The 22468-nt window shown below is 34.4% G+C and overlaps 1 protein-coding gene across 3 annotated transcripts in view; it reads right to left on the bottom strand.

The window, feature by feature from the left end:
- Traf4 (TNF receptor associated factor 4) overlaps positions 1–22468 on the bottom strand; it is a 209117-nt gene that overhangs the window by 104771 nt on the left and 81878 nt on the right. For 2 of the 3 annotated variants that reach the window (XM_089086228.1, XM_089086227.1), the window contains one exon: positions 5020–5127. In XM_089086228.1, coding sequence (XP_088942354.1) covers positions 5020–5127 — 108 coding nt within the window. Of the gene's footprint in view, positions 1–5019; positions 5128–16230; positions 17409–22468 lie in introns of those variants that run through there. The other variant, XM_089086225.1, reaches the window with a different exon arrangement.

Genomic DNA, 22468 nt, shown 5'->3' with positions numbered 1-22468 from the left:
GTTCTCCGAAATCTTATCTCTCCGTAAATTAACATTCGTTAATGCAATAAACATTCCAATATTAATTAACTTTCATGAAGATTTCGGAGAGCCCAATTGTTTTTTTGGGAAACTAGGGGAAATCCCAAAATAATTCAGAAACAGGGGAAATATCGGCCAAAATCTCGATGTCTACTTTTTTGCGTCTGTTGAGCCCTTGAGCCGTAAGGCAGAAGCTCCCATAAATCCAATATAAAAAGAAAATTTACAAAGGACTCAGGAGGTAATCATTTATCAAAACATGATCTATCTAACTTATCGAAGGGTTTGCACTTCTATTGACACCTGCTCTTAGAAAACATCTGCTGATTCAACACATTCCATTAAACCTCAAAAATAAATTTTTGTACACATCTCACGCTTCTACTTTTCAAAATCAAAACTTATTTACCGGAATTTTTTTTACATGCGGGAATTAATAGGAGACATCAGTCACGAATATGATTTCGAGGGGTATAACATTTTGCCAAGAGAAGGAGGGTAGACTTATGTTTGAAAAACAAATAGTTAACTGACGTAAATATTGCAGCAAACTTCAGATTTCGGGTGGTGCATGGCCAAAGCCCCCCTTCTCTGAACTCAAACATTGTTGTTTAAATACTTGTTTAGTGCCCGAAAGTGAAATAGGTATTTATGTACTATCTGAAACACACATGAGAAGTGAAGTTTGTTTAATGCTAATGAAATAAAACAAAATAGGATAAAAATATAATAGTTTAGAAACAAATTTTGGCTATATATTTGTACATTTGGGGGGTGGGGGGTGGTGGGGGTAAAGCAAAGCACATATTAAATACCTAACCTAGGTCCCCCCCCCCTAAACGCCAAAAAACAATAGTTTAAATATTGTAAACCCAGTGACAAACCAAGCTTTGCAATCCAATTCTCTATTGAAAGAAACTCGTTTCGAAAGAAACCCGCATCTTCCCTATATAATATAGCGCGTGTGTTCCAGATAGGAGGCTACGTACGTACCGTGAGATACTTTATCACATCTGAGTCGTCAGTTCAACATGACCAAAATTAAATACGATACATTCATACATCTATTCTAAAGCTTTGGGAAGTTTACACGGCGTACGGTAATTTTTGAAAACAGATTCTTGATAATAATAGATACATAAAAAAATTGAATGTTGATGTTTATTCAAAATACATAAAGTTCATGAAGTTTAATGTTACCCATCAAAAGTTACGAGCCTGAGAAAATTTGCCCAATTGTTGAAAAAGCAAGGGGAAACCCCTAAGAAATCAAGTGATCTTAATGAAATCACATCGTTAGATTCAGAATATCAGAGCGCCCTACTGTAGAGGTTTCAAGCTCCTATATACAAAAATGTGGATTTTGAATTTTTTGCCAGAAGCAAAATCACGGATGCGTGTCAATTGTTTTTGTTTTTTTTTCAGGGGTGATTGTACCGAACCAGTGATTCTAGAAGATCGGGAGGAGGCTCATTTGATCGGACATCAAAAGTTCTTGTGCCCTTTTTAAGTGACCAAAAATATTGGTGGGCAACTAACCCCCCTTCCATCCCCCTTTTTACCCAAAATTGTCCAATCAAAATTTTGAAACAGCTATTTTCTTCAGAATGGTCAAAAGATCTAATAACTATGTCTTTAAGGATGACTTGACCCCTTACAGCCCCCGGGAGAAGGGCTGCAAGTTAAGAACTTTGGTCGTTACTTACATATAGTATTGGTTATATATATATATATATTATTGGTTATATATATATATATATATAATATATATATATATATATATATATATATATATATATATATATATATATATATATATATATATATATATATATATATAGAAATATATAAAATTGTGAAGAAAAATAGATTGTGAGAATGGGCTGTATCTTAGTATCATAAACGTTTAAATTTTACTGTGAAACCCTGTATTTACTGATGATAAGCCTTGTAGTAATACTTGGAATTTTTTCGAGTTCATATATATATATATATATATATATATATATATATATATATATATATATATGCGAACTCGGAAAAAATTCAAGTATTACTGCAAAGGCCTTATCATCAGTAAATACAGGGTTTCGCAGTAGAATTTAAACGTTTATGACACTAAGATACAGGCCCATTCTTCACAATCTATTTTTCTTCACAATTTTATATACATATATATATATATATATATATATATATATATATATATATATATATATATATATATATATATATATATATATATATATATATATATATATATATATATATATACATACGTATATATATATATATATATATATATATATATATATATATATATATATATATATATATATATATATATATATATATATATATATATATATATATATATATATGTGTATATATATATATATATATATATATATATATATATATATATATATATATATATATATATATATATATATATATATATATATATATATATATATATATATATGAACTCGAAAAAAATTCCAAGTATTACTGCAAAGGCCTTATCATCAGTAAATACAGGGTTTCGCAGTAGAATTTAAACGTTTATGACACTAAGATACAGGCCCATTCTTCACAATCTATTTTTTTCTTCACAATTTTATATACATATATATATATATATATATATATATATATATATATATATATATATATATATATATATATATATATATATATATGTATATATATATATATATATATATATATATATATATATATATATATATATATATATATATATATATATATATATATATATATATATATATATATATATATATAAAATATAAAGATATTTTCGAGAGGGAGAGGGGTGTTTTTTGGTGGGGGTGTTTACGTGGGAAGATATTTCCAAGGAGAAGTTTTCGTAGGGAAATTAAATTTTCCATGGAGGGGGAGCTGGATTTCACGGCATTAATTAGGAACTACCAGAAATTAAATTAAAAAAACAAGTTCTTTCAACTAAAAGTAACGAGCCACATTAAAGCTTAAAACGAACAGAAATTATTACGTATATGAGGGGGTTGCTCCCTCCTCAGTACCTCGCTCTTTACGCTAAAATATGGTTCGAATTTGTTAAAAACTTATTATTCTAATTACACGGTCCTTGTGTATCAGGAGGGATTCTGAAATAATTAGAACAAAAAGTCAAACTTTAGCGTAAGGAGCGAGGTACTGAGGAGGGGGCGAGCCCCCTCATATATGTAATAATTTCTATTCGTTTTAAGTTTTAATGTTGATCCTTACTTTTAGTTAAAAAAACTTGTTTTTTTATTTAATTACATTCAGGAGCGGCGATTCACAAAATTTTGGGGCGGGAGAAAATAAGGACTACAAAAACGTTAGTTATTAAAAATCAGAGTTATATAATATATAAAATATAATGGGTACTTGTTAAGAATCCGGTAGTCACGCGAGAAGTGAAGTTTCGTTAATGCTAATGAAATAAAACAAAATAGGATAAAAATATAAAAGATCAGAAACAAATTTGGGCTATATATTTGCACATTAGGGGGGGGGGGGGGGGGGGTAAAGCAAACCATATATTAAATACTTAACCTAACCTAGGTAACTGTTTTTGCCCCTTTAACCCAAAAAACTAAAGTTTAAATCTTTGACACGGAGTGAGCAATACCTCACAAGGCGGAGAAAACCTGTTTTTCATGTAGCATATCGGTCTTTCTCGATGCAGTCTTTCTTGCGTGACTACCGGATTCTTCACAAGTACCATATAATGTGTAGATGACACAGAATTTTATAATGTTTTAAAACTAGTTTCTGTTTTTAAAAGCTAGTGCCATTGAGAGTAAAGAGGTAGAATTAAAAATATAAAAATAAACTTAGTTACATTCAGGAGCGCCAATTCAAGAAAATACGGGACGGGGGGGGGGGGGGGGTAAGGATTAAAGAATGAAGATACAATTTTTTTTCAAGATCTAGGGGGAAGGGGCGTCTTGCTGCCTTGTGGATTTTGATATGAAAAATACTAATAGCCTAATTGTATTACAAATCTAGGGGGAATTTTGTTCTTTCAGGTCATGGATAATGTTATTTAAAAGTTTTTAGTTTTAAATGATGGACAATTCTGAAAATCGAGGTCTAAAAAGAAATATTGTTAAAACCGCTATTGTTAAAATTATATATCTTTTTTTTCCTGGTATAAAATCTTTGGTTATATCGTAAATTTCATGTCACGAATCATATAATTTTAGGTGTTACATATCTGTTTGAACCAAAGCCGTCCCAAAGGGGCAACGGGTTGGAAACCCTTTTCCCACTATACACGATGTTTCTTTTACTCAGAAATTGGTCGCAAAATACATAAAAGAAGTCTTTAAATCTACCCCCGATAGACTCGAAAAATTCTTTTAGTACACGCCCCCCCCCCTAACAAGTCCTCATTTGAACGATGGATATTTCAATTGAGGGGGAACAGAGGGCTAAAAAAAAGAGGTTATAAGTAATTTAAACAGTTTAATTTAAAATAAGATTCTTTCAACTAATTTGGAAAATTCTCGTTTTTTTTTCTTCTTATCGTGATGCTGAAGTCAAAGCCATGACCACGATCATACCATGACTAATTATTTCTTTGTATTCTTTATTTAGTAGTTGTCACTATGTTTGTTCAAAGGAAAAGTCAACAATATTCCTCTGTCATTTTTTATTTCTTTTCTTAACAGGCAGGAAGCCATGTAAGACCCAGTATCTTTATAAACTGTATTCAACATTCAGAAATAAAATTGACTTGAACTTGAAGTTCCAAAAACAATAGAGCTGTGAACAATAGCTAGTTTTGCTTCGTAAATATAGTCTAACCTGGTTAATTTAATAACCTAACAAGGCACATAAATCTCACCTTGGAAATATTCAACTATACCATTATCTACACTAAATACTCAGTGTAGGCTATTTGAAATGACAAGACTTGATAATTTCAAAAACTGAGAAGAATCATATTTCAAATTGGAAGCTTACCTTTAAACATCGCAGTTCGTCTGCCCAGTCACACCCTTCTTTATGGTGTATGCAGTATACATATGAACTGATGAGACTTCTCTCAGATGAAAGACTACCGTTGCAACTCTTAAAAAGAATTACAAGATTAACGGATTTATGGTAACACAAAACGTCAACGCTTCAGTTAGTCTGTAGACTAAGGGTTAGTCAACATAAAGAGAGCGAGGAACTGAACAGTGGTTCAAGGAACTGAACAAGAGGTTCAATTGGGGGGGGGGTATTTGTCCCCTGTATTTTCCAATCCCTACTAGATTTAAAAAAAATATTTTTGAACGATATTTTCATTGAAAATGTCTTTTTTCGGTAATTTAATTGAAAAACAAAATTGTCATCCCCTAAATTTTGAAAAAAAAATCCCCCTACATTTCAATGATTTAACACAGCTGGGACAAGAAAGTGACACCACTTCCTCCCCTTACATTTTAAAACCTCGTTTTGGGTGCTTGTTTGTAAAAATGCTATTTTTCGTAATTTTAACAGAGATAATAAAAAAAAACCGCCGCCCACTCAAAATTTTGAAAAAAATATATCTACGGGTGGAAAGTGGAAACATCATCAAATTTACCTCATCAATTTTGTTTAATTGTTTCCAAGATTCATGGCGGACTGACAAAAATCTAATACCAGCCAAGACTTCATTAGAAATAGTAATATAATTTTCCCATGTTTGATAACCTTAGAAATGAATTTAACCAAGATTTTCTAATTATTATGCTCTGAAACAGGAATATTTCCAAAATTCATATTTTAACCTGAACAAGCTCACTTCGACGGTTTTCAGAGAATAATATATGCCAGGCACATACAGGAGGGGGGGGGGGGTGAGCAGCATCTCTTATTTTGTAAATTTCCCCATAGTTTCCCACCATTTTTGAATAAATGACTGAATTTTTTGATAACTTTACCTCCCTCCGAAAACCGACTTAAAACTTACTTCCTGTGTACAGGCCGCTGAGGAATTTATTCAAAATTTGGTGGTGGTGCGTTATATGGTCGCTTTTATAAACTAATGAGAGACAAAACCAGCCAGACTGGTTATTTCTCAATAGCGGTCTCTTGAAATGGAATGCGAAGAGTATTTTTCATTGCATTTACGATATTTAAACTGTTGTTTTTTGGGGGTTTAGGGTGGAAAAAGGTACCTAGGTTAGGTTAGGTTACGTATTTAATATATGCTATGTTTTACCCCCCACCCCCTAATGTGCAAATATATATCCCAAATGTGTTTCTAAACTATTATATATTCATCCTGTTTTATTTTATTTCATTAGCATTAACCAAACTTGACTTTTTAGAAGTGACCATATAATGTACCAGTACCCAAAATTTTAACACTTACGTAAACGTCAGCTATAACTGTACCACAAGTCAACACAAGGATTTATGAAAACACCTAGGCTATATATCAAATAGTGTCTTGTAACGAACTGTAATTAAAGAGCGATCGGTGCCAATAGTAACCAAAATTCTTAAGAGAAGAAATATATAAACTGTTCGTTTGTCTTTGCTTTATAGAAAGCTATTTTAATATAATTAGGAGTTGGAACGTGACTTTAGGTGGAAATTCATCAATATAAATCAAATCATCACTGCTAAGAACTTGCATTTTTTGTGTTAAGCTTATCATTTGGTATGTGCAGACCTTAAAAACTAACAGGTACATTTTTTTTTTTTTTTTGCATTCTAACAGCCCAACAATAAATCTAATAGCCTTTTTGCTGTCTCGTACATCGGTCCATAAGCTGCCGCTTGAATACATGGTGACAGAAAGACAAAACCTCAGGACAGCTTAAAGTAATTCTAACAGGCGCGTGTACATTTTTTTCGGGGGGGGGGATAAAACACATTTTATTTCAGATTTTTAGTCAGAGGAGCCCGGTACTTTAGCAAAATTTTGCGTTTCACCCCTCGCCCCCCCCCCTATGTACGTCCCTAAGTTCTTATACACAATTTTGAGTGACATCGGACATTTTTTCTATTGGATTTTATGATGCAAATAAATAATATAATTAATTTAAATGCTACACTTTTGTGAACAAATGTTTACATTCATTTTTATGCTAATTATATTTATATTAATCAGATGTTTAAATAATATGAGCAGAGTTTTATATGCTGCTTTATTATGTGCGCTCGGCAAGGAACACTGAGTTCATAACATATAAATAGTTAAGACTTGCATCTTCCTAAGACTTGCAGTTAGGACTTGCAGTTAAGACGCTGGGCCTATATAGCAGCATTCTGCGCAGACTGATGTTTCGCATCAGGACCAGAATTGCACCAGAATGATATTTGAGACGTTCAGGCCTATATAGCTGCGTTTTGCGCAGACTGACGTTTCGCAACAGGATCAGGATTGCATCAAAATGACGTTTCAGTCTTTGTCACATGCAGGGCTTCCACTCTTGAAAATTAAAGTTCGGGAAAAAGTCTTAAAAATTTGGGGATTTTTCGTGGACTCGTCTTCAAGATTCGGGAATTTTTCGAGGAAAAAACAAAATAGAATTTTGTTGTGAAAATTTGGGAGCCAAAATTGGTTTTAGCTTCGTTTTCAGGCTCAAGTAGGGCTTGTATCTGCGTAGTAAATCAAGCCTTTTACAAAATAGGTTTTAGAATCAGAGCCCGGGATTGAAACCCATAGCTGAAAACACTTATTGCTGATATTGCACCAAAAACTTCAAAATTGTTTTAAAAAAAAGAAGAAAAATAGTGAACACATGTGAACTGTAAATACCAGTAGAAATTTTTTATTAAGTCATTAATCTCAGAAATTCATTAATAATATTTAAAAACAAAAACAAATATTGTTTGCGGTTTCTAGATAAGTAAATTAAATAGACGAATTCAACCTATAAGTACGGGGTTGTATTAAAAATTAAAACAAACAAGAACTAAACTAAACAAGTAAATTTAAACTGAAATTAAAAAGGGAATTTTGACGACAATTAAGACATTATTGGTTTTTCATGGTGCTTCTAAGGACTTAGGTGCTTACCAACACCACCCCCCTCCCCAAAAAAATCCCCCCACAGAACACCGGGAAATCCCCCCCCCTCTCCTCACAAAAATATACCCCGTCGAAAATACTCCCCGGCTGAAAATACTCCCCACGGAAAGTACCCCCGCGGAAAATATCCCCCGCGAAAAATACCCACCCCCGTGCGGAAAATGCCCCCTCGGGACATACATTTTTTTCATTGTTTGTTTCTACTATTCTTTTCTTTCTTTTGGTTACCTCGTGATTACTATATAGTCACAGATTAACCCCAGCCCTCCCACCAACCCTGTGACCATCCATATTCCAAATATAATACTTATTGCAGTCTCATTTTTATATCAGCCCATCTAATGCCTGGACATGATAGCTGTAGGCTAAAAATCATATAAAATTTACTAATTCTTTTACTTCGCACTAACATTATTTGGCATTATTAACCAACTGTTCGTGATAAATAAGTCTGAAAATATTTAAAACTTGACAAGAAAATAATATGAGCCTAATACCCAAATTTTTACTTTAAGCTGCATTGTAAATTTTCTTATGGATACTATTTTTGGGGTTACTTCCGTTTGAATCCTCTATTCCCCGACCTTTTACATGGTCTGCAGCTAAATTTTGCCTCAGTAGGAGGGGGAGGGAGTTGTGCATTTTTTATGGTAATAAGATCGTATTTAGGGATAGTTCTTAGGAATAAATAAATTATACCACATTTTCTTTAAACAAAATTTTTATCTCAGAATTAGCCTTCATACAGGGCTTTTAATTGTTAAAGCATTATAAGTTGTAAAGGTAGGCCTTAGATATTTAAACAAATTTACTTGGCTATCCTGAATTTGAGCAGAATATATTTTCCGTAAAATTTCCTTTGCCGAACTAACAAGTTTGCAAGACCGTAAAAAGTTCCTAAAACTGCAGTTTAAAATATTACGTCTAAGTCACTGAAAATATTACACGGGTGAAGGGGCCAGAATAACAATTTTGAGGGGAGTGCTGGGTGAATACGTTTGAGGATAAAGGATGGTATGACAAATGCTATTCTCAGATAAAAAGAAAAGAACTTAAATTTTACACACCGAATGAAACAAAAATTTAAATGGTAAGAATTCCTGGCAAAAAGATCAATTTTTTTAATGTAATATGCGTTCAATTATTAAGTATTAAACATTAATACAGTATGTCCAAAACCGAAAATAGGGAAAGAAAACCAAACTTAAGCTTTTGATTCGGTTTTCAGAACAATTCTCTTTCTTTAGAAGTTCAATTTCAAAATCCAGAATCTGAGCGTTCCGTTAAACAACTTCAAGTATAATTCTTGGCTAATTTTTTCAAGAAACTTGACCACGAATGATGTAAATGTAAGAATCTTATAGCATTTTGAATACTGCATTCAAAATTATTTAATCTAAATAAAAGAAAGTGATACGTTTGTGAACATATAAAGAACCGTCTATAATTAAATTGTATCGGTCTGGTTCTTATGCAAAGTAATACAGGAGACGAAAATTAACGAACAAGAGAGTAGTGGAAAATTATGGTATGTAAAGTAATGTTTGCTAGGGATAGTCACTAGGGGTCGAACCGTGGTTGAGTGATTTTCGGGGAAATTTCGGGGATTCGGGGAAAATAAATTTTTTCGGGGAGACACATAGATTTTCGGGGAAATCTCCGAAAATTCGGGGATAGTGGAAGCCCTGGTCACAAGCCAATACGTTTTGACAGTTCATTGAATGAGCAGCACAAAGCCGTACCCATGATTTTTCCTCGAAAAGGTTGGGAATATTTTTGTTGGGGGGGGGGGCTTACAAATAACAGTACTTGCATGTTCTAGCAACCAAACCAAAGAAGTGAAGTTAGGCTAATCGTAATGAAATATATCAAAATGTAATGAAAATATAATACTTTTTTTTTTTTAAATTACGGAAAATACAACAGAGAATTATGAAAAGCAGGCTGTCCAGAACGCATTATATTAAATACCTAACTACCTCTATATATTAAATATTTAATTAAAATTTACCTGCATAGTTACCGTTGATCTCGCTTAGGGTAAGGTCGTTATCCCCGAGTGGACAAACAAAACCGATTTCTTTACAGATCAGTAACAAAGTGTGGTCGCTATAACATGTAAGTACCAAAAAAGCTTGGAAAGACACAGCACAAATTTGTTTATGTCCATTTGTGTTACCTTTTTATGACTCAGAAACAATTTCGGGTTGAGTTCAAACCAGGTATCCCCGCTGGATACGGGCTTGGCGCTGCAGTATTTCAACTAAGCCATTGAGATTTATATGCATTTTAAGTTTGTTCTACTAGACACCGGCGGTAACTCAGGATGTGTTATGGGACACTGTCTCCACATTGAAGTGCATACCCCATATTCTTAAAATCAGAACACAGTCGATTTGTTCAATCCATTTTCCCATAGGTTATTTTGTTCTCAACATGCTTAGAAGTCTGTTTTTAATTACAAAATACATTATATCAAGCACGCATCACATGCATACTGTCGCAAAATGTACTCAAAGAAACATATAGAACATTGAAGCTGTAAAGTCAACATTTTTTTTTGGCTGCATGATTAATTTTTCAATAACTTTCTCCATACAAATAACTGCTTTTTAATGGGATTCATAAAAACCAATACTAATGAAACTGAATAAATTTAAAACTAACAAAAGTAAAAATCCCGAAATATCTGTTTTCCCTCTTCCTTTCTTAAATTTCCGTAACATAACCGCTTTTGAATAGCTGTGGTCGGTATCTTTTTGTCATTTGTGTTTAAATGGATGTATATGCTTATTTTCATTAAATTTCACAGGAAAAATTTACTATAGAGGCTATCCTCTTGCGTTATTTTTTTTTTTTTAGGGGGGCGTGTTTTTACAAAGTTCTGCCTTATGGTCGTGTGTACGAAGTCTAATCCTTAAATTCGGATTTACGCTCAGGTGAAAGCACGAAAGAAGTTTATTATGGAAGAATCTTGTTATAGCAAAATGATTCCTATACTATCTCCTTTTTCGCTCAGAGAAATAGAAGATGGCATTTCCGGTGTCAAAATTGCTTTCGATATGTCTTTTATGCCTAATAAAATACAACAAAATATAAAAACTAGAAAACGAATTGGTATTATTTAATTCTTTTCGATTAATTTTACTTTTCTTTGCCTACTTTTCTGGTCTTTATCTTATCTTCTTGTTTAGATCCCTTTTCCAGTTTTTTTGGCTTGTAATTTCTGTGTTTTAGTTCTCATCTCCGTTGAAGACGCCTTCTTGATAAAGGAAAACTATTTGCAGTTAGTTTTCTCTTCTTTTTTGTTTTTGTCTTATACACTGGCATTAGACTACTTTCTTTGCAACGAAGTCTTGTTTTGTTTTTTGTCATGGTCGGTTAATGCAGCTTCAGATCGCCTTAGAAAATATTCTCTATACAAACGGCTGGTTGTAACAGTAAAACAAAGTTGAAATTTATTTATCCACTTCTCTATTAAATACGTTTCTTGCAACATAAATCTGTTCGATTGCAACAGCAAAACAGTCATTCAAGTTTTCAGTAAAGTTCTATTTCTTTGGGAATGATGTTAGAAGATCTCCAAGTTCATACACCTGATCGTCCTCAGAGGTGGTTTTAGGGGGAGGGGGAATTCGCCCCGGGCGCAGAAATTTTAGGGCGTGAAATTTTGAATAAACAATCTAACATTTATAATCATTTTGTTATTTTTTCGATATTATTTTTATTAAAATATAGAGCGCAGTAGGCAGTATGTATAAGCAAATTGAATCTGAAAATTTCAATTTCCCCTATCTTTTTCCATATAAAGTCAGAAAAGTCATATTTAAGTAAATGAAAAAAATTCAATAAGTGAAAGTTTTGCTATTAAATGAAAATTATGTAGAATTTGGCTAAACATTTTTAGGAGGCAGGGGAAGGGGCGCTACCCAAGATTTTACCCCAGGCACAAGAGAAGCCAGAACCACCACTTATCGTCCTAGTCATTAAAGGTGAGAAATAATATAGGATTACAAACGTAAATACTTAAGTTATAAGGAAACGTTAGACACTATAGATAGATATGGATGTGCTAAGGAAATACATGATGCAAGAGAAGAATACGTGCCTCTATTCACTTTAAAAATGAATAGAGAAGGAAATATAATATCTTCAGCGTCCTTTGTACATTGTTATTTAAAGGTACACCAAAGCCTTTTTGAGACTTATCACAGTTGGATAAGGTTCTTTTATAAATCGTTCCGTTAAATCATGGAACATATTGTTTGACCATTTTGTTTCAAAAAATAATATTGCAGCTTTTAAAACAGTTATGGGTTGGAACTTTGTTTTACGCAAGCCGGTATATGGAACCGCAATATTTAGGGTCGTTCCTAGTATTGTTCCCTTGTTCATTGTGAAGTATCTATATTGTTTTTGTTATGTGTTAAGCATATAGAATCAATACCCGGATAAACGATTTTGTTTTATTATCTTTATTATCTTTCTTGTTCCTTGTGAAGTTTTTGTTATATAGTGATCTCTATTGTTTTTTAGTTTTATCTTACAATGCCAATGGCCAATGGGACTGTAATATCAATGATTTTTGGTGCCTGTATATTTCTGTTATTTTTGCAACAAGACAAGCCTATGGCTTACTCCGTTTTATTTAAGATAATTAAAATAAAAAGCCACATTTTTGTCAAAGTTGCCATGTTGAACTGTGAAAATGAATAAGAAAACTAGTTAAATTTGACAACGCCTTTCGTCCGCAAAAATTCAAACATAAAAAAAAATCACCAAATACAAAGTCAATTATACCTTCAAAGAAAGCTACACCTTCTTAATCTGTTTGGTGACATCTGTTTTTAGCTTGTTTTCATCTAGGTTTTTTTTTCAAATTTGGCGTTCGCTACTATGGAAAACTACATTTCAGTCTGCGAGGCAGCTTATCCTCGTATACAGATCTCTTTTTCATTAAAAATTGAATTTTTAAGATTTATTTGGTTTCTACTTAACAAACTCAAACAATCAGATTTCATTTTCACTGTCCTTGCTACTTTTATGGGAAAGGCCTACTGATAGAATTTCAGGTCTTGTTACAGTGTGACTATGTGGCACATATATCAAAGCTTTGTAAAATCAAAAATGACATAGTTATCACGATTGGGGTAAAATTTTCTTCCCATATGGGTAATGTCACTCTAAAGTTATGTACACTAGTACAATCAGGGCTATCAATTCAAGAAAGTGTAGGAAAGGGGGAAGATGCATGTTTAAAAACATAGGGATGGGGCAATTTTATTGTTCTTTTTTATTATTTTCAATAAAAATACAAAAAAGGTATTTTTCAATGATAAAGCCTAAAAGGTATCATCAAAATCTAAACAGCCAACAAACCTGAGATGCAGTGATCTCTTGACCCCCTTCCCCGCCCAAATGGAGGGTGATGAATTCAAAAATCAGTGGTGTCATAACATGAAAATTTAGATGAGGGACAATGTATTTGTCCGAATCTAGAGAGGGGACTAACTCGCCATTTTTTTTTTCACGAGAATAATCCTCCCCCCCCAATGTACAAAGCGTCTTGCTTGCCATTTTTACCCTTCCCCTAAATGTCTGCCCACAGGATGGAAGAGCCCTTGGACCTGCGTCCCTCCTCCCGGAAGAAAATCTAGGTTTTTAAGATTATCCCATTTATTCCTAGTAGTTCTCAGGTGATTCGCTTATTTTTGGCAAACTCTGTAAGCTCCACAACCTCCGCCTCTCCTCCCCCAATAAAATTCATTTGTGCGTTCCTGTGTCTTAGTATAGTAGGCTACTTGTGCAGTAAAGACATCAATATTGTATCCTTATGGCTTCCGACAGAGAGATGTCAAACGTGGAATGAATTTTGATTAACAAGCCTATTATTAATATTCGTTAATTAAGGTAGGACTTGAACATTATGAGATAAAGTTATTTCAAAGACGAAATGAGAAATAGTTAGAATATTTTTGGGGGTAAAAAGAAATTGTTTCAGGGGTTCATGAGAAATAATTCGAAAAAAAATTATCTAAAACATCCCGAAAGCAAGGTCTAATACTGGAGACATTGTCAGATTTTCTGTTAGAAATATTAAGCTGCAAAAACTAACGAAAAGGCTGTCCTTGAATCTACATTTGGAGTTTAATGTATGAGGTTGCAGTGGCGTCAATTCAAAAAAATCTATTTTTCTAATCTAAGGGGCAGATTTTGTTTTTTACTTTTAAAGGAAATACAAAAAAAGTTTTCAATGAAAATGCCAAAAAAGTTTTTTTACAAAATCTAGTATGCTAGTAAGGCGTATTGAAAAATATGTTTGTATGGACGGGGGGGGGAATACTCACAAATTACTGTGGCGTCAATTTTAGGGGATAGGAGAAGCATGTACATATCTTCGCACACTGTAAAACATGGCCAAATCTCAGAGGGGTTTTCCAGCAAGCTTTCTTTAAATTGAGGGGGTGCTAACATTTCGACTAACCGTCACAAGCACTAAACGCCATTTCGTCGACAAGGAAAATCCGTCAGAACCCCTAACCGTCAGAACGTCGAAAGTCATAACATCGAAAAAAAATTTGTAAGTTTATATAATAGTAATAAGTATCTGATAGTTTAGAAACAAATTTCGGCTATATATTAGCACATCAGGGGGGTCGGGGTGAAGTATAGCCTATATTAAATACGTAAGCTAAACTAACTTAGGTACCTTTTCTCCCCTAATCCAGAAAAAATAAAGTTTGAAAATTTTCTATGTTATGACGGATTTTCTCGATGTTACGACTGTCGACGCTCTGACGAGTAGCAATTGTGAATGTCGATGAACTGACGTGTCGATGTTGTGATGGTTAGTGGTTCTCAAGGATTTTTTGTCGATGTTATGACGAATTTTGTCGATGTCCTGACGTTAGTGGTCCTGACGTGTCGACGTTATGACACCTTCCCAAATTGAAGGAAAAAAATCTAGCCTACGAATAAAAAGTCTTAAAACCCTAGCCCATAGAAAACAGGTATCAAAATTCAAAATAACAATCCGTCTTGTTTTGATTGAAGCTAGTACTATATTCAAAAAATAGTGCTTCTGAATTTATTTTCTTAATTGCTGAGAAGTCGGAGCCCCAAGTAGCCTAATAGTTTCGGGGACCAAACGAAGAAGGCAAAGGATGGAGCCTCTCCCCCTATCCTCCTAGAAGACCAACAAGGTATAGCAAGCAGAAATTTATTTATGTTTGGGGAAAATGTCAAAATCCAGAAAATTTGACTTGTTTCCAGCATTTACCCTCCAAAAAATTGTTCGGGCCTGCTTCCCACCGCCTACCCCGAAAATTCCTGCGAGTACCCCTAATCATGCTCTTCGTCGGAATCAAAGCAACTCTGGCAATATGGCATAATCGTAATTAATTCTGTGCATCCAACAATGGCAGTGCTGGAGCTACATCACCCTGCAAGGGTTCTTCCTGAGCATAACATTTTTTACAATAGCTGTGTGGGCCCTAGTTTACAATTCCTCCTTCTCAGAAGGGAACACTGTAAAATTCTGAAAACAGCTTTTAAAAATTGTAAAATAGCCTACTTACTTATATCATTACTAAGAGCGTTTATCTTTACCCACCCCACCCCCCAAATGTCTAAATATGTAGCTCAAATCACGCATTTTTCATTCATTTTATCATGTGTTACTCTTTTATTTAAATAAATTTAACGGCAATGACGCAACGTCACAAAATCAAGAAAAAGAAAAAAGCATAGAGAGTTTACTATTTGTGCTATACGTTTGCACATTAGGGGGGAAAGATAAAGTAAAGCGAAGCGCTTTTAAGAATGATGGAACTATTTTAGAATTTCAAAAGTTTTTTTTTTGAATTTTACAGCGTTTTCTTCTGAGGAAGTTGTAAACAAATATTTTACATCGTTTTAATTTCAACAGATTTATTAGAAATTTAACCCTCAACAGAGTTTAGATTAAATTTCCGCCCATTTCCACAAGCTACCTACGGTGTGTAATCGTCGAGGTTCCCTTTAAATTGCTGGAATTTGTTTGTTCGCAAGTTTATCGGAGGAAAATATTTTGCGCCCCCCCCAAAAAAAAATCCTGGACCACTCTTGGCCTAAAATTCGAACATATAGATAAAAATAGGATATCTAAATGCAATTCGTCTTACCGTTCTGCTAGTATTTTGAGATGTATTAGTGCACTTTTGATTAACGTTATGGCGTCTTTTCCAACAATTAATACTTCCATATTCAATCATTTCACACGCTGGACAGTTACACACAATGCTCCGTGTCTCCTGGACGGCACTTTTCTGTCGATAAAAACCACGCTCTTCCGAACCGCCTGTCGACAAATTCGTGGGGAAACTAAGTGTACGAGACCATGTGATTGTGTTGCGTCCCATAATTTACGCTACGTGATTCAAATGTCTAACCACAACTTTTTCGCAATGTGGTATTTAATTATTTTGCTCGTTATGCTCAGAGATTCTACGAACTTTTTTTTCTCTGTGACTATAAAATGTACCATTAAACGTTCCAGGAAATTCCAAGCCAATTGGCAGAATAGATAATAGCTTTTTATTAAAGTGTTTCAATCTTCACTTCCTTTAGCATCTCTAAGGTCAATTATTGTGGCTTAATTACTCAAGACTGTAATTTATGACATTCAAAGAAATTTAAAGAATTTGACTTAGTTTTTTTTTCGTCAGCTGTAAATCAAAACGACCGCACAGGATGGTACCACTTCACTATGTGCCACTGTGATATAAACAATTTATACAAACTCGAGTTTTGTTAATTGGATACGCAGAATTTGGTGAAGCCACGTTCAAAATCCTCTTTAATTAGCGTGGTCAGTAACGAGGTCTGATCACAAAAGCTGCACAGCCTTCAACAGAACACTTTAATTGTTATTTCGGGCGCAAAGTTCATCAATCTCCTAAATGAGGTATAATTTATTCTCAAAGAAGCTTATCTCTTCATTGAGGTTAATCTCCTCAGAAGAAAAAAAAAATCGTGTTTAATTAGTGTGGTAACTTGATGTGTGATCATAAAAACTGCACAACCTTCACCACTGCAGTTTCGTTGCCGTTTTGGGTGCCAAATTTCTCTTTATCTCCTAGGCGAAATATAATTTATTCTTGTTGAAACTATCTCCTAATTTAAAACAGCCTCCTCATAAGAACGAGAATTCGTTTAATTAATGCGGTCACTAGAAGTCTGAACATGAAAGCTGCACAACCTTCACCAGAGCATTTTCGTTGCTCTTCTGGCTGCTAAGTCTTTCTTTATTTCCGTAATCGGTCAGGATTTGTTCTTGATGAGTAAATATTTTCCAATCAAAGCCTCAGCACTCCGAAGCATAAACAAAGACTGAGACAAAATCCTGTCTAATTCCGGAACTGCTGAAATAAGAGCGAGAGGGGACATTGGAAAGGTCCCTGGAGAGAGCAAAAGAGACAAATTTCAATTTCCTCTCCGTCTCCTGTTTCATAAATTAATTAAGGCGTGGCAAATGAACGGTTTAATTCAAGTTTGAGGTGCTGTAGAATCTGTAAATCAAAGATAATGAGTTCCAATGAGGAAACATCAACCACGATCAACTTGAATCATTGGGAGGACCACATTTGGAACTTGGAAGAGATCAGGAACCAGATATATTGCGCCTTCTTCTGCTTTTGTGAGTGATTCAACTACACAATAGATCTAAAGAGACATATTTGTAGTTAGAAGTAGACACATATACCGAAAAGGAATAGGTGCCCAGAGAATACTTGGGGAGGGGGTTGAAGTCCTAAATTTTTCTGATTTTCTGGGCGCGCTGTTTATTCAAATTATCAAATAGAATTATTTTTATACTCCCCCAACAAAAATCTGATCAATTATTTCTAAACTACGTCATTGTTTCTTGGTATTTCGACTACCCCCCCCAAGAGAAACAAAACATTCCGTAAAGGTGTATAGTGGCGACAAGGTCGTATCTAGGATTTCGTCGGGGGGGGGGGATACAAAAAACTTCGAAAACGCATCAAAAATTTGTCTATATATATTTTTGTAACGTTTTTGTGAGTCAGACAGTAATTTCAGGGGGGCCAAACCCTATAATCCCCCTGGAGACAGCGTTGAGTAGCAGCCCTGTCACATGTTAGAAGCCGTAGTTAGGTTCCTTCGTGGATGGCAAAATAACCAAAAACTATGGGCACTAAAGTCTTTCAAGTGCTGTCTGAACCAGTGGGGTCAATTTAGGAAAACTTCGGGAAAGAATGTATCTTTCCAAATCTTGGAAAATCTTGGAGGGCAAATTTGTCAATTTTTTTAATTCCGTTTGATTGGGATTTCTTTGGGTTCAAACCGGTAAAAGCTCGAAAAGTTTTTTTTTTCAAGTAAGTTTTCTAATTCTCCACAGTCAAACGTTAAATATATGAAACTGCCTAAAATTAATTTTGTAAATACGTCATAATTCCGAAGTGTGGACGCAATTATTTCATGTATTGTTTTAAGCTGTGTAAATTTAATAGTGAATGGACTGAATATGATTGTTGTATTTATTTTTTTTTTGTAAAGATAGTATTATGAAAAAAAAACAAGTTTTGACATGTTTCCGGTGATGTGCATTTTTTTTCAATAAGAAGGATTTGGATTGAATTCCACAAAAAAAAAACTTTAAACGTTAATCTAGGAAGAATCGTACTTAAAACAATTCGAAACCGTACCGTTTCGTTCGAAACCGAAACCGTTTGTTGAGGACTTACAAACCGTACTAAAAAAAAAGGGTATTGGTGCATTATACGGACACTTCTATATACTGCTAAAGAAGTCAAGTTTGGTTAATGCTAATGAAATAAAATAAAATATGATGTATATATATTAATTCATAAGCAAATTTACGCTATATATCTACATACTAAGGGGGGGGGGGGGGTAAAGCATATCATATATGCAATACGTAACCTAACCAGAGACAGATACCCGGTTATAATGGTTTACGAACAGTCCTGTAAAAATTCAACTGCCTGTTTTTCTGTCTTTGGAAAATCCCCAATTGTAATTTTAACATTCATATTAGATCACCCGTTTCACTCAATTCCACTCTAAAAACTGTTTTAGTACCGGCTTTCTGTAGCATCTCCCGTTTGAGATTCCATGTACAGTATATAAAAGTGTCCGTTTAATGCACTAGTACCAAAAAAAGTTATGCTTTTCAAATAAATTTCGATATCCACCCTTTGCATTGTCTTTAATTTTCATGTTGTATTTTAGAAAGTTTATCGGATTTGTATGTTTTTCACCCATTTTACCGTAAAGAGCGTGCGTCCATTATGTGCCCCTGCGCAAGTTTTTGTTAATTCGCAAAGTGCCTAACAAACTGAGAGATACTTCTTTCTCATCGTAGTGATAGCAGATGGTATTGTAAGTTGATCTAGGTCATACAAGTGACACGTCTTGCCAAATTGTGGTAATCATCAGCATCCGCCAATTGATTGAATTCGGAAGTCCCCCCTGAGATTAGCTTATTCTTCCGGCTTCCGGCTTTTACTGGTCAGGGGCAACATCCAGTCAACAGGATCTATAATCTCGATGTTCCTTCTTGTTCGAATCCTGGCTTTGAGAATTATTCAGAGATTCCTTAAAAATTCAGATTAGTAACAAAAGCAGACAAAACATTTTTTCCAAATATTTAGTTTGCATTTTTCCATTTTTTCCAACTATTATTTTTAGTGTATTTTCTGTGAAATGCCCTTTTCTTGGTATTCCCGTTGAAAAAAAAAATTAAAAAAAATGACAAATTGGTCCCCCAAGGTTTTGAAAAATGCATTCTTTCCCAAATTTTCCTGAATTGACACCACTGGTTTGGACAGCACTTGAAAGACTTTAGTACGCATAATGAAAATGCCCTTTTCTTGGTATTCCCATTGACAAAAATTAAAAAAATTGACAAAGATAATTTCGGAGACCACTCTGCCTTTCAATGACGATAAAATAAAAGTTCAAAATAGGGATAAAATCCTTTTTAATAGACAGTGTATGGAAATTCACAAAAAATACCAGATATATCGGTCACATATACAGTGACCGTCATCAGTAATAAGTAGTTTTACTGCTGATGACGGTCACTGTATATGTGACCGAAATATCTGGTATTTTTTTGTGAATTTCTATACACTGTCCATTCGGTATCTTTATGACATATTTCATTAGGTTTTCCATTTTATGAGATATATCCCCATTGGCACCAGTCTATGAAAACGTTGGGGGGGAGGGGAGGAGGGAATTGTCGATTTTCTTTTTTATGGTGATACATATTTTTATGGTGATGATATTTTTCAAAATCTTAAGTGGATTTTGTTTTTTCGTCTTTTAAATGAAAAAATCAAAAATCCAGGGGCATTTGTCCCTCCATAATTGATGCCCAATGGCGTAATTTCGTCAAATCCTGGGGGGGGGGATGCAAGGTTGTATCCAAGTTTCTCAAATCAAGTGAAAATGACAGTGAAAACTGAAAAATGAGTCGTATATTACCATAAAGGAGAAGACATACTAAAGGAAACTGACCTGTTTCTCCGGATGCTTGAATTATGTAGGCTTATCTTAATTCTGACAAGATTTTTTGCAGAAACTAAATTTCAGCTGTGGGGGGACTAAAGTCTGGGCGCAAAATTGGGTCTGAGAGGGCAGTTGTATCCCCTGCTCCATAGCAAATTACGAACCTGTTGGTGCCCCTGTTTGGGTGTATTCTGCTAATTTTTGTTATTTTGCCATCCATGTCGTTACTCTTCAGTCTACTTTTAAGGGAATCAACAGGCGACGTTTCTGGGATAACCCCTCTCGGAAGCCCAATCTAAAAAGAGTTGGAGCGTCTGCTGATTTACCAAACCATCCAGCAACAAAAAAAGAAGATACGCTGAATCTCAGGGATCTGTAACTTTCTAGTCATTCTTTGTTTTTCCTTTTAGAAACTGAGTCAACTTTGACAAAAATTGATTGACGAAATCTGCATTTTCGTAATCTAGCTCCTGCAGATCTGCTCTCTGAACCTTAACAACGTGCTACTTATTTGCAAATCGCTCTACTCTAACACCTCCAAAAACAATACAAATAAAGAACAGTCCTAACGAGTGCTGATATATCGCCATCTGTCGATATATTACCAAAAATCGCCGGGATTTAACAGATTATTTGGAGTTAGGTCGTAAAAATGGATTAGAAAGTGAAACTTCTCGGAGGATGGGGTTGTAAAGAGGCTTTGAATATTTTGGGACAGAGGAGGAGCGTGCACAGCTGTATCGGCCTCAGGCGGCTTGGTGCTGCAGTGAGTTATTAGTAGTAGCAGAATGAAGACATTTGATAGTCTGGAAAGAAGATTGACAGGTCGTTGCCATGAAGAAAAAGGCTCCGTGAAACTCGAAATTTTAAAAATACATAATCCTGAGAATTTTCTAAACAATAGTCAACCCCTACTTTATTTCCAATTCTTTCAACCCATCTGTTCCACTTTCTTAGAGTAGAATATACCAGATTTCCATTTAAGTGGGCTTTCTTCTGCTCAATTATCACCTGAATAGAACCCCTATATGAGAGTGTCGTAATTTGAGCCCTGACAACCCTCTAAGTTTTTGAGTCCTTAAAGGCACATATGGCAAGAGTTCCTTTTGTTGGGAGGGTTTCCTAAATGGATTCAACATTGTTGCTCATAAACGTCTCAACGGGCTTTTAATAATGGGTGTGTAAATAAAAAGAACCTATTTAATGTTAGAAAATCCGAAATTCTAACTGCAAACTTAAAGGGGTCAATAAGGATGAGTTCGGGTTTAACTTAATGGGAGGTGGCTATCTACAGGGGACACATACTTAGTTTTGCAGAGGGGATAGTGAAAAGATTATTTGAATATAAAGTGTCCAGACAATTTAGGATATGAGGGGTGGGGTCCTCATGAGTCCCTGCGTACGTTCCTGCTAAGGGTTAAAGGGTACCTGTGGATTATCCCGACCATACTCAAGCTCTTGATCTGAGACCAGTTTCTCTGTCTGCATTCGGAGATAATTAGCTTAGCCTGAGTGATATAAACTACTCTGAAAATATTTTTTAAATAAATATTTAATACATAGAATTGATTAGGTTAGCCTAGTTATTTAATATAATGTGTTCTGGGCGGCCAGCCTTCCATAATTCTCTGTTCTAGTTTCCATAATTCTGTTACTGAAGTATTATATTTCCATCATATTTTGGTATTTTTCATTATTATTTGAAAAAAAACTACGTTTTCTAAAGAGTTAAAGAGGCTGAGTCACAAGTTCGAACCTTAAAACGTACAGGTATTAGGAGGTACAGTTGGGGGCTGTCGCCCCCAAAACCCCCCGCTTTTGCAGTTTCTTTTGTTAAGGTTTTTTATTTTGGGGGTCTTC

This window comes from Artemia sp. Qi Xiang Cuo, chromosome 3 (assembly GCF_049724085.1).
Source record: "Artemia sp. Qi Xiang Cuo chromosome 3, ASM4972408v1, whole genome shotgun sequence".
Lineage (NCBI taxonomy): Eukaryota > Metazoa > Arthropoda > Branchiopoda > Anostraca > Artemiidae > Artemia > Artemia sp. Qi Xiang Cuo.
The sequence above is the reverse complement of the archived record's forward strand: the minus strand, read 5'-3'. Positions and strand labels throughout refer to the sequence as shown.